General features: G+C 42.3%; 1 protein-coding gene and 1 non-coding gene across 3 annotated transcripts; both read left to right on the top strand.

Moving 5' to 3' along the window:
• Positions 1-2,254: 2,254 nt before the first annotated feature.
• On the top strand, positions 2,255-2,328 carry trnat-cgu. The gene has a single exon. It is a non-coding gene; the product is annotated as a tRNA-Thr (tRNA).
• Positions 2,329-2,609: 281 nt separating this feature from the next.
• On the top strand, positions 2,610-9,375 carry LOC121655256 (prolyl-tRNA synthetase associated domain-containing protein 1-like). 2 transcript variants are annotated; one of them, XR_006013115.1, is made up of 6 exons: positions 2,610-2,656; positions 5,893-6,104; positions 7,063-7,188; positions 7,282-7,371; positions 8,838-9,194; positions 9,261-9,375. XR_006013115.1 is itself a non-coding variant. In XM_042009759.1 (5 exons), the coding sequence occupies exons 1-5, from the start codon at positions 2,635-2,637 to the stop codon at positions 9,048-9,050; spliced, it is 663 nt and encodes a 220-aa protein (XP_041865693.1). In that variant the 5' UTR covers positions 2,610-2,634; the 3' UTR covers positions 9,051-9,375. The 2 variants fall into 2 exon arrangements, 1 of the variants encoding a protein (XP_041865693.1); XM_042009759.1 differs by having other exon boundaries at positions 8,838-9,375.
• Positions 9,376-11,445: the final 2,070 nt, after the last annotated feature.

Here is an 11,445-nt window from a genome sequence, read left to right as displayed (position 1 = left end):
AAAAGTATAAAGAAAAGTCTGAGACTAAGTACATTAATACTACAACTTATACTTTCATACTAAAGCTTGTACTTAAGTATACTTTTTACTTCTTTCTGCCACAAAGTACTAATACTTAGTATATTTTGATCCAAGTACAGAATAAGGTCAAGTCACTGAGTCATGTTTAAATTTAATTTAGCTGAATAAAAATGTTTTTTTACGCGTTTGCTTTGAGGTAGTACCAGGTAGTATCATGTAGAGCTGGAGTTTAAAGGTTTACAGTAAATAGTACGTGTGCTCATCATCTTTATGTTCCTAAAAGTTTAAGTTTAGTAATTCTAAGTTCATAAAAGTATACTTATAGTATATGTCAAGAAACTACAATGTGGACAAGAAGTATTTATGTAGTGCACTAGTAGTATATAGATGAGTGTACTTGTATACTTGGAAGTGTACTTTCTTAAACTTAAAATGACCTTATAAATTATACTTAAAGTATACTTTTATAAAATTAAAATGTTTCAATTTAGTCAGAAGAAGCATTAAGTTAGTATTCTTTCTAGTGGACTACAAGTACATGGTCTGTAGTATACTTTTTTTCATTTCATTTATTTATTTTTTTTTTTTTTTCGAACAAAGTTATAAAAAAAGATTCTCTTCTAAAAGATAAAATAAAATACATGACAAATCAAGAAGAACAAGAAAACAAGCAAGCAAAATCATCCAGTCCCCTTCTTTGTCCCTTTTCCCCTCTTTCTACAATTTGAATTGCTTGCCTGATTACCTTTGTGGTCCGAAAAAAAAAAAAAAAAAAAAAAATACTCAATTATACTTAATGAAATAAACTTCAAGTATACTACTTTTGCAGAGGATAATTGTAACACATGTCAGGAAAGACTGATGAAAGTTTCATGTTTAGTCCGTGATCTTGGTTTTCATACGAAGTTCGTGTAAAGTTTTCGGACTTTACACGAACTTCGTGACTCTCAGACTCGTCTAGATGTTTATTTAACTGGGTTTTTCCACGACGGTCTAATGTTGCCTCCAGACAACTCTCAGACATAAAAGTTTGTAAAAGGTTTTCTTTTATAAAGACTTTTACATTTAAAATATAATTTATTGTAACTTGTTGAAGCTGTTAAATATTTTACACATTTCTTAAATAAATGTTTTTATAAAAATAAAAAAAGAATAATAAGATAAACCATTGTGGTGCAATATTGCCTAGAAAATTATGAAATATCTTCAGATTATGTTTATTTAGTCTATTTTAATACATAAAACCACATAAAAACTGGCATCAATGCAACAGACTGGTGGCCTGACCAGGGTGGACCCACTCCATCCCACCCCGTAGCAGCTGGGATGGACCAGCAAGTCCTGATCAGTTTTACATCTTATTGAGCTTCAGTCAGAGAACATGAAGCTCACAGATGATACATAATCTGTCTAAAACCCACAACATAAAGCAAAAGTAAATGTTTCTTTATTTAAAGACACGTTTCTGCTTTTCGTGATGAAGTGGACGCTGCTCATTCGACCAATGAACACTGACCATTCAGTCCAGCTTGCAGAGTGAGACGCACCTGCTGTGCAGACATAGGACTTCAGCCAATCAGAGCTGATCCTTCAGTGATGTCTCGCCTGCTGTTTCTGAATCAGCTGCTGATCTGGCTGAAGTCCTATGCCTGCTCTGTGTGTGTTTATGTGTGTGCGCTTGTTTTTCATACAGATATGGAGACAGCGATCTGGCTGTACACCAACTTATAGGTACTTAGACTTGGTTTGAGCGTTGGCTGGGCAGTCAGCTGGTTAAGGTTAGGTTAAGGCAATGGTTTCCAACTGTCTCTTCATTACCTGCTATTTACCTTTACCATTACTCGACTATTACCTGGTCAAGCCTGCGGTAAGATACGCCTCATCATATTTTCTTTTTCTGGTAGTTAAAATCTTTGTTGTTGATTCATAATTTTTGCGAGGACAACCACTTTAGAGTTGGGTGGTTACAAAAAACATTATAGCGGTGCATTACCGCCACCAACCAGTGTCTGAACCTCACGTCAGAACGCGGACATGAACTCTGAACTCAGCACTGCCCATTAGTGGATGGATTGACTCACCAACCATGGCAACGTAAAAGACGCTTGCAAATATGAGGGTGGTGATGTATGACGTTTGAAATGTGCGAACCTATTTACGTACGTATGGGAGCATAAATGGGCCTTTACATTGAAGGCAATCCTAAAGAAAAGTACCAGAAGGAGAAACTCCAGGTGCTGTGGCTTAGCTGGTGAAAGCGCCTGTCTCGTAAACAGGAGATCCTGGGTTCAAATCCCAGCAGTGCCTGTTTACTGTCCTAACTGCTTGTATAGCCTTGTTTAAATGGGAGATATTTCCAACGTTCTACTCTCTGGGTGATTTTTATGTAAAGTCATTATGTACACCACAAGAACATGCACCTTTAAAAAGTAGAGAAGCACTCTAACAGCAGTAAAACCATTTGCATTGGCAAGCAACTGTGTTCTGAATCCATACCATGTGATCAAAGTTCTGCGTACTATTCCCATGCGTGAGGTTATATACCCATGAAACATTCACTGTTTGCAGCAGTTCATTGAAGACAGGAGCCAGAAAGTCCAACCTTTAATAACTATGGACCATGATCAGAGCTGGGGTAGTTACTCTAAAAAAGTATCTAGTCGTTACTTCTGTAAATTGTAATGTAATGAAATTACTTTACTTGTTACTGCATTTGAAAAGCAACATCACTACTTATTACTTTACTTTACCATTTCTAAACTCACCATGTAGACATGGACAAACATCGCTGCCTGTCTGCAGAGTGTTTACTGTATATTGTAAACAAAATGGCTTTAAAACCACAAGAACAACATCCCTGTCTGTGGGAAGAAATGGACACATTTGTCTCACCATCATTTTATCTAGTATTTTTCTAAACCTGGGCGATTCAATAGTTGACAGGGGAGCATGTCTCCTACAATGAACCTGCAACTAGCTTCTTCATTTCTGTCTTACCGGCTGCTGCGCTCCAGGAAATGTTGAAAAAAGCTTAGCTTGTTTAGGCAGGTCAGCTGCCTGTTTAGGTGGGTCGGCTGCTTGTTTAGGTGGGTCGGCTGCTTGTTTAGGTGGGTCGGCTGCTTGTTTAGGTGGGTCGGCTGCTTGTTTAGGCGGGTCAGCTGCCTGTTTAGGTGGGTCGGCTGCTTGTTTAGGTGGGTCGGCTGCTTGTTTAGGTGGGTCGGCTGCTTGTTTAGGTGGGTCGGCTGCTTGTTTAGGCGGGTCAGCTGCCTGTTTAGGTGGGTCGGCTGCTTGTTTAGGTGGGTCGGCTGCTTGTTTAGGTGGGTCGGCTGCTTGTTTAGGTGGGTCGGCTGCTTGTTTAGGCAGGTCAGCTGCCTGTTTAGGTGGGTCGGCTGCTTGTTTAGGTGGGTCGGCTGCTTGTTTAGGGGGGTCGGCTGCTGAAGGATCTTTTGCCACAAGTTTGGACTGAAACTGGACTGAACTGAAAATAATGCAAATATCGCCGCTGACCAAAAGCCCCTGTCTCCGTCTCCAGCTCCATTTTTCTTTTTCCTTGGTTGGCGCACAATCAGCTACGTCACTCAAATTGATCTCTATGACAACATGCCCAGCAAACACACACACAGGCAGCAGCATGCGCGTACCACTTAAAACCAATCATAGCTTTACACATAGACAAACACGGCTCGAGTAACGCAGAAAAACATGTTACTGTAGTCCAGTAAAGTCATTTCGTTACAGATATTTTAAGTGTAACGCATTACTTTACTTCATTACCCAAAAAAGTAATATCGTTACTGTAACGCGTTATTCCCAACACTGACCATGATGCATACTTAGAGTTGCTCATTGTCGTCCCAGCTTCCTAAAACTCTGCTCCAAGTTCCTTCTGTCTGCAATATTATTATCCATAAAGTGAGACCACTAGGACCACATCAGCTACAGAAATGCAGAGGTGTAGTTCCAAACTAACTGAACTCTAACCCTGGCGACCTTTGGCTTAACCTCTGCAAAAAATGTCCATAATGTCATTAATCAAGAGTCACTGACAACGGGAGGTCTTGGCAGAGTCCAGAAATAAGTTTGACTTACTGCAGGCCGTGCAAACCAAGCTCTCACCCTGGGTGTGCACGGCCAGATTGGCCGGTTGCAAAGAACCAATGACCTGTAATCATTTCCAGCAGGAAATGACTGTCATTAGTTTTCAGAAATACCATAAACCATGAAGATTGATTCAGAAAACTCCTGCACACGCTCTGTGATCCTTTCATGGAACTGTTCCATTCCCCCGAACCCAGAACAAAAATTCCACTGCTCCTGCAGAATCTGAGAAATGCTTCTCAACCTCTCTCACTGTCTAGTATAAAGAATAACACACATGGGCCTTCATTCCTGCACCATCTCACACAAAAACAAGTTTGAAGTTGATCACGCAGACTATCCATAAATGCTCAGGTGCCTTACGTTGAAGAAAATCCTCAAATCCATACAACCAAAGGCTGAAGATGAGGTGCTGTAGCTTAGTTGGTGAAAGCGCCTGTCTCGTAAACAGGAGATCCTTGCTTCAAATCCCAGCACCACCTGGGTGCTGCTTCCACTCAGGAAGACCTGCATACATGGTAGACCAGTCACTGCATGCCATATGACACACACCTTTAAAAGCACACTCACAGCATGAATAAAATACCATTAGCTCCCATAAGTTAATCAGACCATTATGTGTCAGCTACTAATTGTGGAAACTTCTGGATGGTTAGGATGGTCTTGTCTCACCTTACATAATTTCTCGAAGGGAAAAAATATATATCATTACAATCACAACAGTTACTCAGTACCTTGAGTAATCTTTTCACCTCACCAAAACGCCTACTTTTACCTGTTTACTTTTTTGGATGACTACTTTTTACTTTTACTTGTGAAAGAACTTTCTTGAGTACAGTTCTTTGCTGCTCTACCCACCTCTGCCGAAACAAGGATTTAAAGTGAAGAACTGATGTCAGTCACTCTTTTTCTCAGATTGTTTACTGATTCCCTAAAGTTTTTATGTTCACAAAGGTGTTAAACCACGCCAGCATCAGACACGGGCGGGTTCCGCTTGTTATAATCTTTGGATTGTGTTTGTTTCGCAGCCTCATGAGAGGGAAGTCTCCAGCCACACCAATGTGACTGTCGCACTTTACCTGACGATGCTGCTCTGACCCAAATCTCAACAGTTGTGTAATTTTCATTTGCTTAAAGTGAAACAGATTCAAACAAAGATCCACCTTGTGTTCTGTGTTAAACTGGGTCAATGAGGTGAGCTAATGCTTCATCCGTTACGGATTTGTTTCATAACGCATGTCATTCAGGTGGAAGTGGGCCATTGTCAACATGCCCTTCAGTCTTCAGTGTTTAGCAGCTTCATGGTGACAGACATCATCAACTCTTCACAATATTCACTGAAAAGAGAGATGTCCATTTAGTGTTCATGAAGACTAACAGACAACTAAACCTTTGGTACACGGTAGCACGTTTCAACAGAACACCAACTCTTCTAGTCGAACCAAAAGAGACTAATCTTTGAAAAGAGCCCGACTTCCCATCACTAAATGAATTTTAGAGACAAAAAACTATTTAATAATAAGAATCTGAACAAAAATCTAAAGGTTACTAGAGGACAATGAGGATTCCTGTGGGATCGCCACAAGATGTCAGAACACTCAAACCTGACACCAAATGATGGCGCGGGGTGACTTTTGGCACTCTGAGCTTTATCACAAAGACAATTTGGAAGTTTAACTTCACATCACATCCTAGAATATTCATGGAGAAATACTTGGTGGCAACTACTGACGTTTAAAGAACAGACAGTTTTGGTTCTGCTCGTCTCTCCAGCAGATGGCGCCTCTGAGCTCATTGACCAACCCGGTCCCATGAAAGCAGGAAGAAGACGGATTCCAGGTGCAGCTGTTTCTGACGTCCCGTCCACCTGTGTGTCCGTGTTTGTTGCTCCAAATTTCCACACCATGTCGGAGGATCTGCGCGCAGAGCTGGAGAAATGTCTGCAGACTCTGAACATCCAGACGAGCTGCGTGGAGCACCCGCCGGTAAATCCGAACCCAGAATAAAACTGCTCGGGTTCTGTGAACGAACTGCCCGGTCCTACAAACCACAGAATAACCTGCGTGAGAGTACATGCTAAAACTGAGAATCACCAAACACCGAGCGGATCTATTTTTTTTCTTCTTTTACCGATGATAAAATACCACCGAATCCCATCATCATTTTATATTTATTTAAGGTTCTTTATCTACTGTAAATGATATAAAGATCTTTCGATGTATTTAAGGACATTGTCTGAAATGGTAACACTCACACTCCTATTCGGCTCTATTTATTAGCATTTTGAAAACTTGCTGTCGTGTATTTTTTGCGTTTTTGCGTTGTCTTTTTCTCTACATATTCCGCAGACACGTGGACACATAAACGTCATTGTTTCTATTATATTTGTGTTACACGGCATTTTAGCTTTTAGCCGAATTTTAAAGCACCTCTATAGAAGCTTGAATCTCTTGAATTTGTTTCTTTTTATCTCATTGTTATGTACACAGAACTGGTTTAATCTTAAATAGAGAGAGTTTTTGAAGGGAATCTGGTGGAGTAGCCATTGTATGTGTAAATCCGCCAGAAACTTTTCTAAACTGCAACACTTATTTTAAAATATATAGAGTTGATTAAATATTAACTAAAGATAGAATTCAGTGTAAGGGATCATTTTTCCTATTTGTTAACAGCTTGTTTATTAACAGCGTTCATAACCTGTCTGACCAGTTTTGATGCACTGATCTGCGGAGCCAGCAGAGGGCGCCAAATAACAGCTAGTCCGCGCGCACCTTCACTTCCAGCCTGGTTGTCCTGCAGCGAAAGTCAGTTTGATGAAGCTGCAAGTTTTGTTTACAGGTTATAATAGTCCAGCATGGTAGAAAATGTAGAACTTTGCACTGAATTCGGGGGGGGGGGGGTCCTTGCTGATCTCTGACCTTTCTGTAACCCCCTCCCCTACAGGTGTTTACGGTAGAGGAGATGATGCCTCACCTGCAGGAAGTGAGTGGCGCCGTAACTAAAAACCTCTTCCTGAAGGACAAGAAGAAAAAAACCCTCTGGCTGGTGTCAGCCCGCCACGACCGCTCGGTAATCCACCCTCTTCACTAGACCTGCCTTCAATGGTTAACATTCTCCACCTGTACACCTGAGATGATGCTAACCCCTTATCTCTGCCTGCAGGTGAACCTTAACAACCTTGCTAAAAAGCTGGGTGTTGGCAGCGGCAACCTGCGCTTCGCCGACGAAGCAGCGATGTTGGAAAAACTCAAGGTAGCTGAGTTTCTGCTCGTTGTTTTTATTCATTCTGTGTTGCAGCTGTTTTACTCGTTGCTGCTCGAGCTGCTCTATAACATCCCGCAGTGGAAGGTGTCTTAATATAAGTTGTGTTGGCAAATTGAAGAACTGAGATCATAAACTCACAGCAATGAAGAACACAGCAAGTGTTCATCATCAGGTCCACCTTCTAGTACCGGGTCGTCCTCTTCATCAGGACCGCCTTCTAGTACCGGGTCGTCCTCTTCATCGGGTCCACCTTCTAGTACCGGGTCGTCCTCTTCATCGGGTCCACCTTCTAGTACCAGGTCGTCCTCTTCATCAGGTCCACCTTCTAGTACCGGGTCGTCCTCTTCATCGGGTCCACCTTCTAGTACCAGGTCGTCCTCTTCATCAGGTCCACCTTCTAGTACCGGGTCGTCCTCTTCATCGGGTCCCCCTTCTAGTACCTGGTCGTCCTCTTCATCAGGTCCACCTTCTAGTACCTGGTCGTCCTCTTCATCAGGTCCACCTTCTAGTACCGGGTCGTCCTCTTCGTCAGGACCGCCTTCTAGTACCGGGTCGTCCTCTTCGTCAGGACCGCCTTCTAGTACCGGGTCGTCCTCTTCATCAGGTCCACCTTCTAGTACCGGGTCGTCCTCTTCATCAGGTCCACCTTCTAGTACCGGGTCGGACCTTTTTAATCCTGGTGTGATAGATGAAGCTGGTGGTGGAAACCTTCCTCAGAGGTTTTCTACATATTAACATGACAGCATCACACAGTTGCTGCAGGTTTGTCGGCTGCATCCATGATGAGAATCTCCCGTTCCACCACATCCCAAAGCTGCTCTACTGGACTGAGATCTGGTGGCTGTGGAGGCCGTTGGAGTCCAGTGAACTCATCGTCATGTTCTAGAAAGCAGGTGGAGATGATCTGAGCTTTGTGACATGGTGCATTATCCTGCTGGAAGTAGCATCAGAAGATGCTCCACTGTGGTCATAAAGGGATGGACATGGTCAGCAACAATACTCAGGTAGGCTGTGCTGGTTAAACCAGGCCACGTTGGTACTAAGGGGCCCAAAGTGGGCCAAGAAAACCTCCCCCCACTGGTCTTAGCTGGCAGGAGCCACCCGTGTGGTCTTCTGCTGCTGGAGCCCATCTGCTTCAAGGCTGGACGTGTTGTGTGTTCAGAGATGCTGTTCTGCAGACTTTGGTTGGAAACAGTGCTGATTGGACTTCCTGGTGCCTTTCTATCACCTCATCAGCAGGTCGTCTCCACCATGTCTACATGACTGCATGCTGCTGTGTGATTGGATGGTTAGATAAGAGTGTTAACCTGAAGGTGAACAGGTGGGGCTGGTAAGTGGACGGTGAGTGTTTTTGTGGTCTTGTTTAGATGATTTTAGGAGTTTTTGTGAATCTTCTGTCATCGTTTTGTCATTGATTGTTCTCTGACTTTCTTCCTGTTTCTGTGTCCTCTCAGGTGGGTCAAGGCTGTGCAACGGCTCTCGCTCTGCTCTTTGATGAGGATCAGAGCGTGAAGTTGGTTTTGGACCGGGACCTGGTGGAAGGAGGCCACCAGATGGTCTACTTCCACCCCATGACCAACGCCGCCACCATGGGGCTCCGACCCGACGACCTGCTGCGCTTCCTCAAAGAGACGGGACACGAGCCCATCCTGGAGAGCTTTGAGTAGAGTGGAACAAGGACCTGGACCTGGAGCGGGTTAAAAACCGGACAGGAGCATCCTGCAGGGATCAGGATTATGTGTGAGCAGGACCCGAGGAGGAGCGGAAGGTTCCAGGAGACGAACAAAGTTTGATTTTAAGCTTTAAAACAGGTTTTATGTTAAAAAGAAACAAAGTGAATTTATTTGATGGAACATGAAATCCTGCTGAACGGGAAGGAAAACCGTCCACTGACGTCCAGGTTGTGGACAAACGAGCTGTTACCGTTTCCAGAGTTACTGTATGTGTTTGGAATTAGTTGTTTAAATAAAGTATAATTTTATATAAATCTCATCGGCGTTCATCATGAGTGTCTAGTTTTTATTTTCTGAGATAAGATTTGATTCTGACGTAAAACTTTTTAACGTTGTTTTCCTGGTGCTGAAGCTTTCCAAATGGCTCCACGGGATTCAACTGGATTTTCTTTTTTTATTGTAATAACTGAAATGAACCTTTTAAAAGCTTCAGCAGAGCTGAGAAAATCCACCTCGTAAGTCGGTGATGGTTAGATTAACAGCAGAGTGGAAAGAAGCTCGGACATGGAGCCATCCGGCATCATGCGGCTGCAGCCATGTAGAAACGTTTCACACCCGTTATATTCCAGCTGTTTATGAAGTTAAAAATGAGACCACAGTAAATCATTTCTGAACTTTTCCCACCTTTGAATGTGGGTTTGAACCTGAACAATTTAACTACAACCAATAGAGAGAAAAAAGTTTTTAAAAAGAATACAGGCATAAGTATGGGCACCCCTAAACTAAAACTTTGATTTTAAAAACTATTTAGGAAAAGGAAACAAATGTAGCTTAATGCAGCAACACACTTGAAAAAAGTTGTTTGAATCAAAAATAGAAAATTTTCTAGAATATTCTGGCATGTGACCCCGAAGTTTCTCCAATCAGCAGATTAAGTGGTCACAGGTGAGGGTGTCAGGATTGGGTATAAGAGGAATTTGTTTCATGATGCGTCCCAGAAGTGCCTAGTCGGGCTCTGCGCTGAACATACGCGCCGAGTCTACAGTGGTCCCTCGTTATAACACGGTTCACCTTTCGCGGCCTCGCTGTTTCGCAGATATTTTTTTTGTGTAATTTTGCAGGCTTTATTTTTTACAGTTCTGCATCTATAATATTGGACTTATTTTCTACGAAGGTTTGAACTTTGAGGGTGTGAAATGTTAATGCCTGTCTGAGAAAAGTGTATAAAGTGTGTAGTGAGTGTTTTACAGCCTTAAAACATCTATAATTGTAAAAAATAAAGCTCACTACTTCACGGATTTCTATTGCGGGTTATTTTAAAACGTAACTCTGAGGAACGAGGAACCACTGTATTTCTGACGGAACACGCATCAAACTCAGCAGTTCAGATAGGGGAGACAGGAAATCGAACACGGGAGCAGCGTAAAAGCTTCTGGTAATTTTCAAAATAAAAGCCCCCTTGCAGCTTTGCGCTGCTGAACCATGTAAACCAGGGGTACCCAAATCCGGTCCTCAAGGGCCACAATCCTGCTGGTTTTTGATGTGTCCCTGCTCCAAAACCACCTGACCCAAATTGATGAGTCAAAAGTTAAAAGGCTGTTGGATCAATTTCATTTGAGTCAGGTGTGTTGAAGCAGGAAATATTGGAAAATCTGCAGGACAGCGTCCCTCGAGGACCAACTTTGGACACCCCTGATGTAAACATTACATCATTAATCGGTCAGGGTGTCTCAGTAGGTTACCAGTAGGTTCTGTTACCTCTAGAATTGCACAAAAGCTAAAAATCGCATTAAAAAAACAGTAATGGAAATACCTCCATTTCGAAAAAGCTGAAAAGTTTTTACGCTCTCATGAGGAGGTTTTTCCAGACGTGTCGATATAGAAGTATATCGCAAAAGTGTAATGGAAACACTTTTCTCGCATTTACGCTTCACCGGACGTGACGTAGCTGGTCACATGACCAGTTCATTTCAAATAGAGATGGTGCATTCTGAGTAGACGGGAATCTTTTTTACAAATAATTAAAGAAAAAAATATAATCATCATCCTTGATGGCAAACAACGGTGAAATGCAAGAGTTTTACAAAGATTTAGAAACTCCATCTTCCTGAGAGTGGAGGAATAACAGCTAAACACCATTCAGTGGAAACACCTGCAAATCGCAGTTGCACTTTATCGAAATCTTAGAAATATCGCTTTTATTTTGCGAAATACTGTAATGGAAACACAGCTTGTCTTTTATTTTCATCATTGTGGACAAGATGTTTATCCTGGAAGTGGAGAATCTTGTGATTTTGAAGCTCCATCAATGCTGAAAAGTACATGGAGGTTTTAGAGCAACATCTGCTCCATCCAGACAACGTCTCTTTCAGGGAAGACCTTGCAGATT

The sequence above is a fragment of the Melanotaenia boesemani genome, chromosome 16 (assembly GCF_017639745.1).
Source record: "Melanotaenia boesemani isolate fMelBoe1 chromosome 16, fMelBoe1.pri, whole genome shotgun sequence".
Lineage (NCBI taxonomy): Eukaryota > Metazoa > Chordata > Actinopteri > Atheriniformes > Melanotaeniidae > Melanotaenia > Melanotaenia boesemani.
This window is presented reverse-complemented; position numbering and strand designations above follow the sequence as displayed.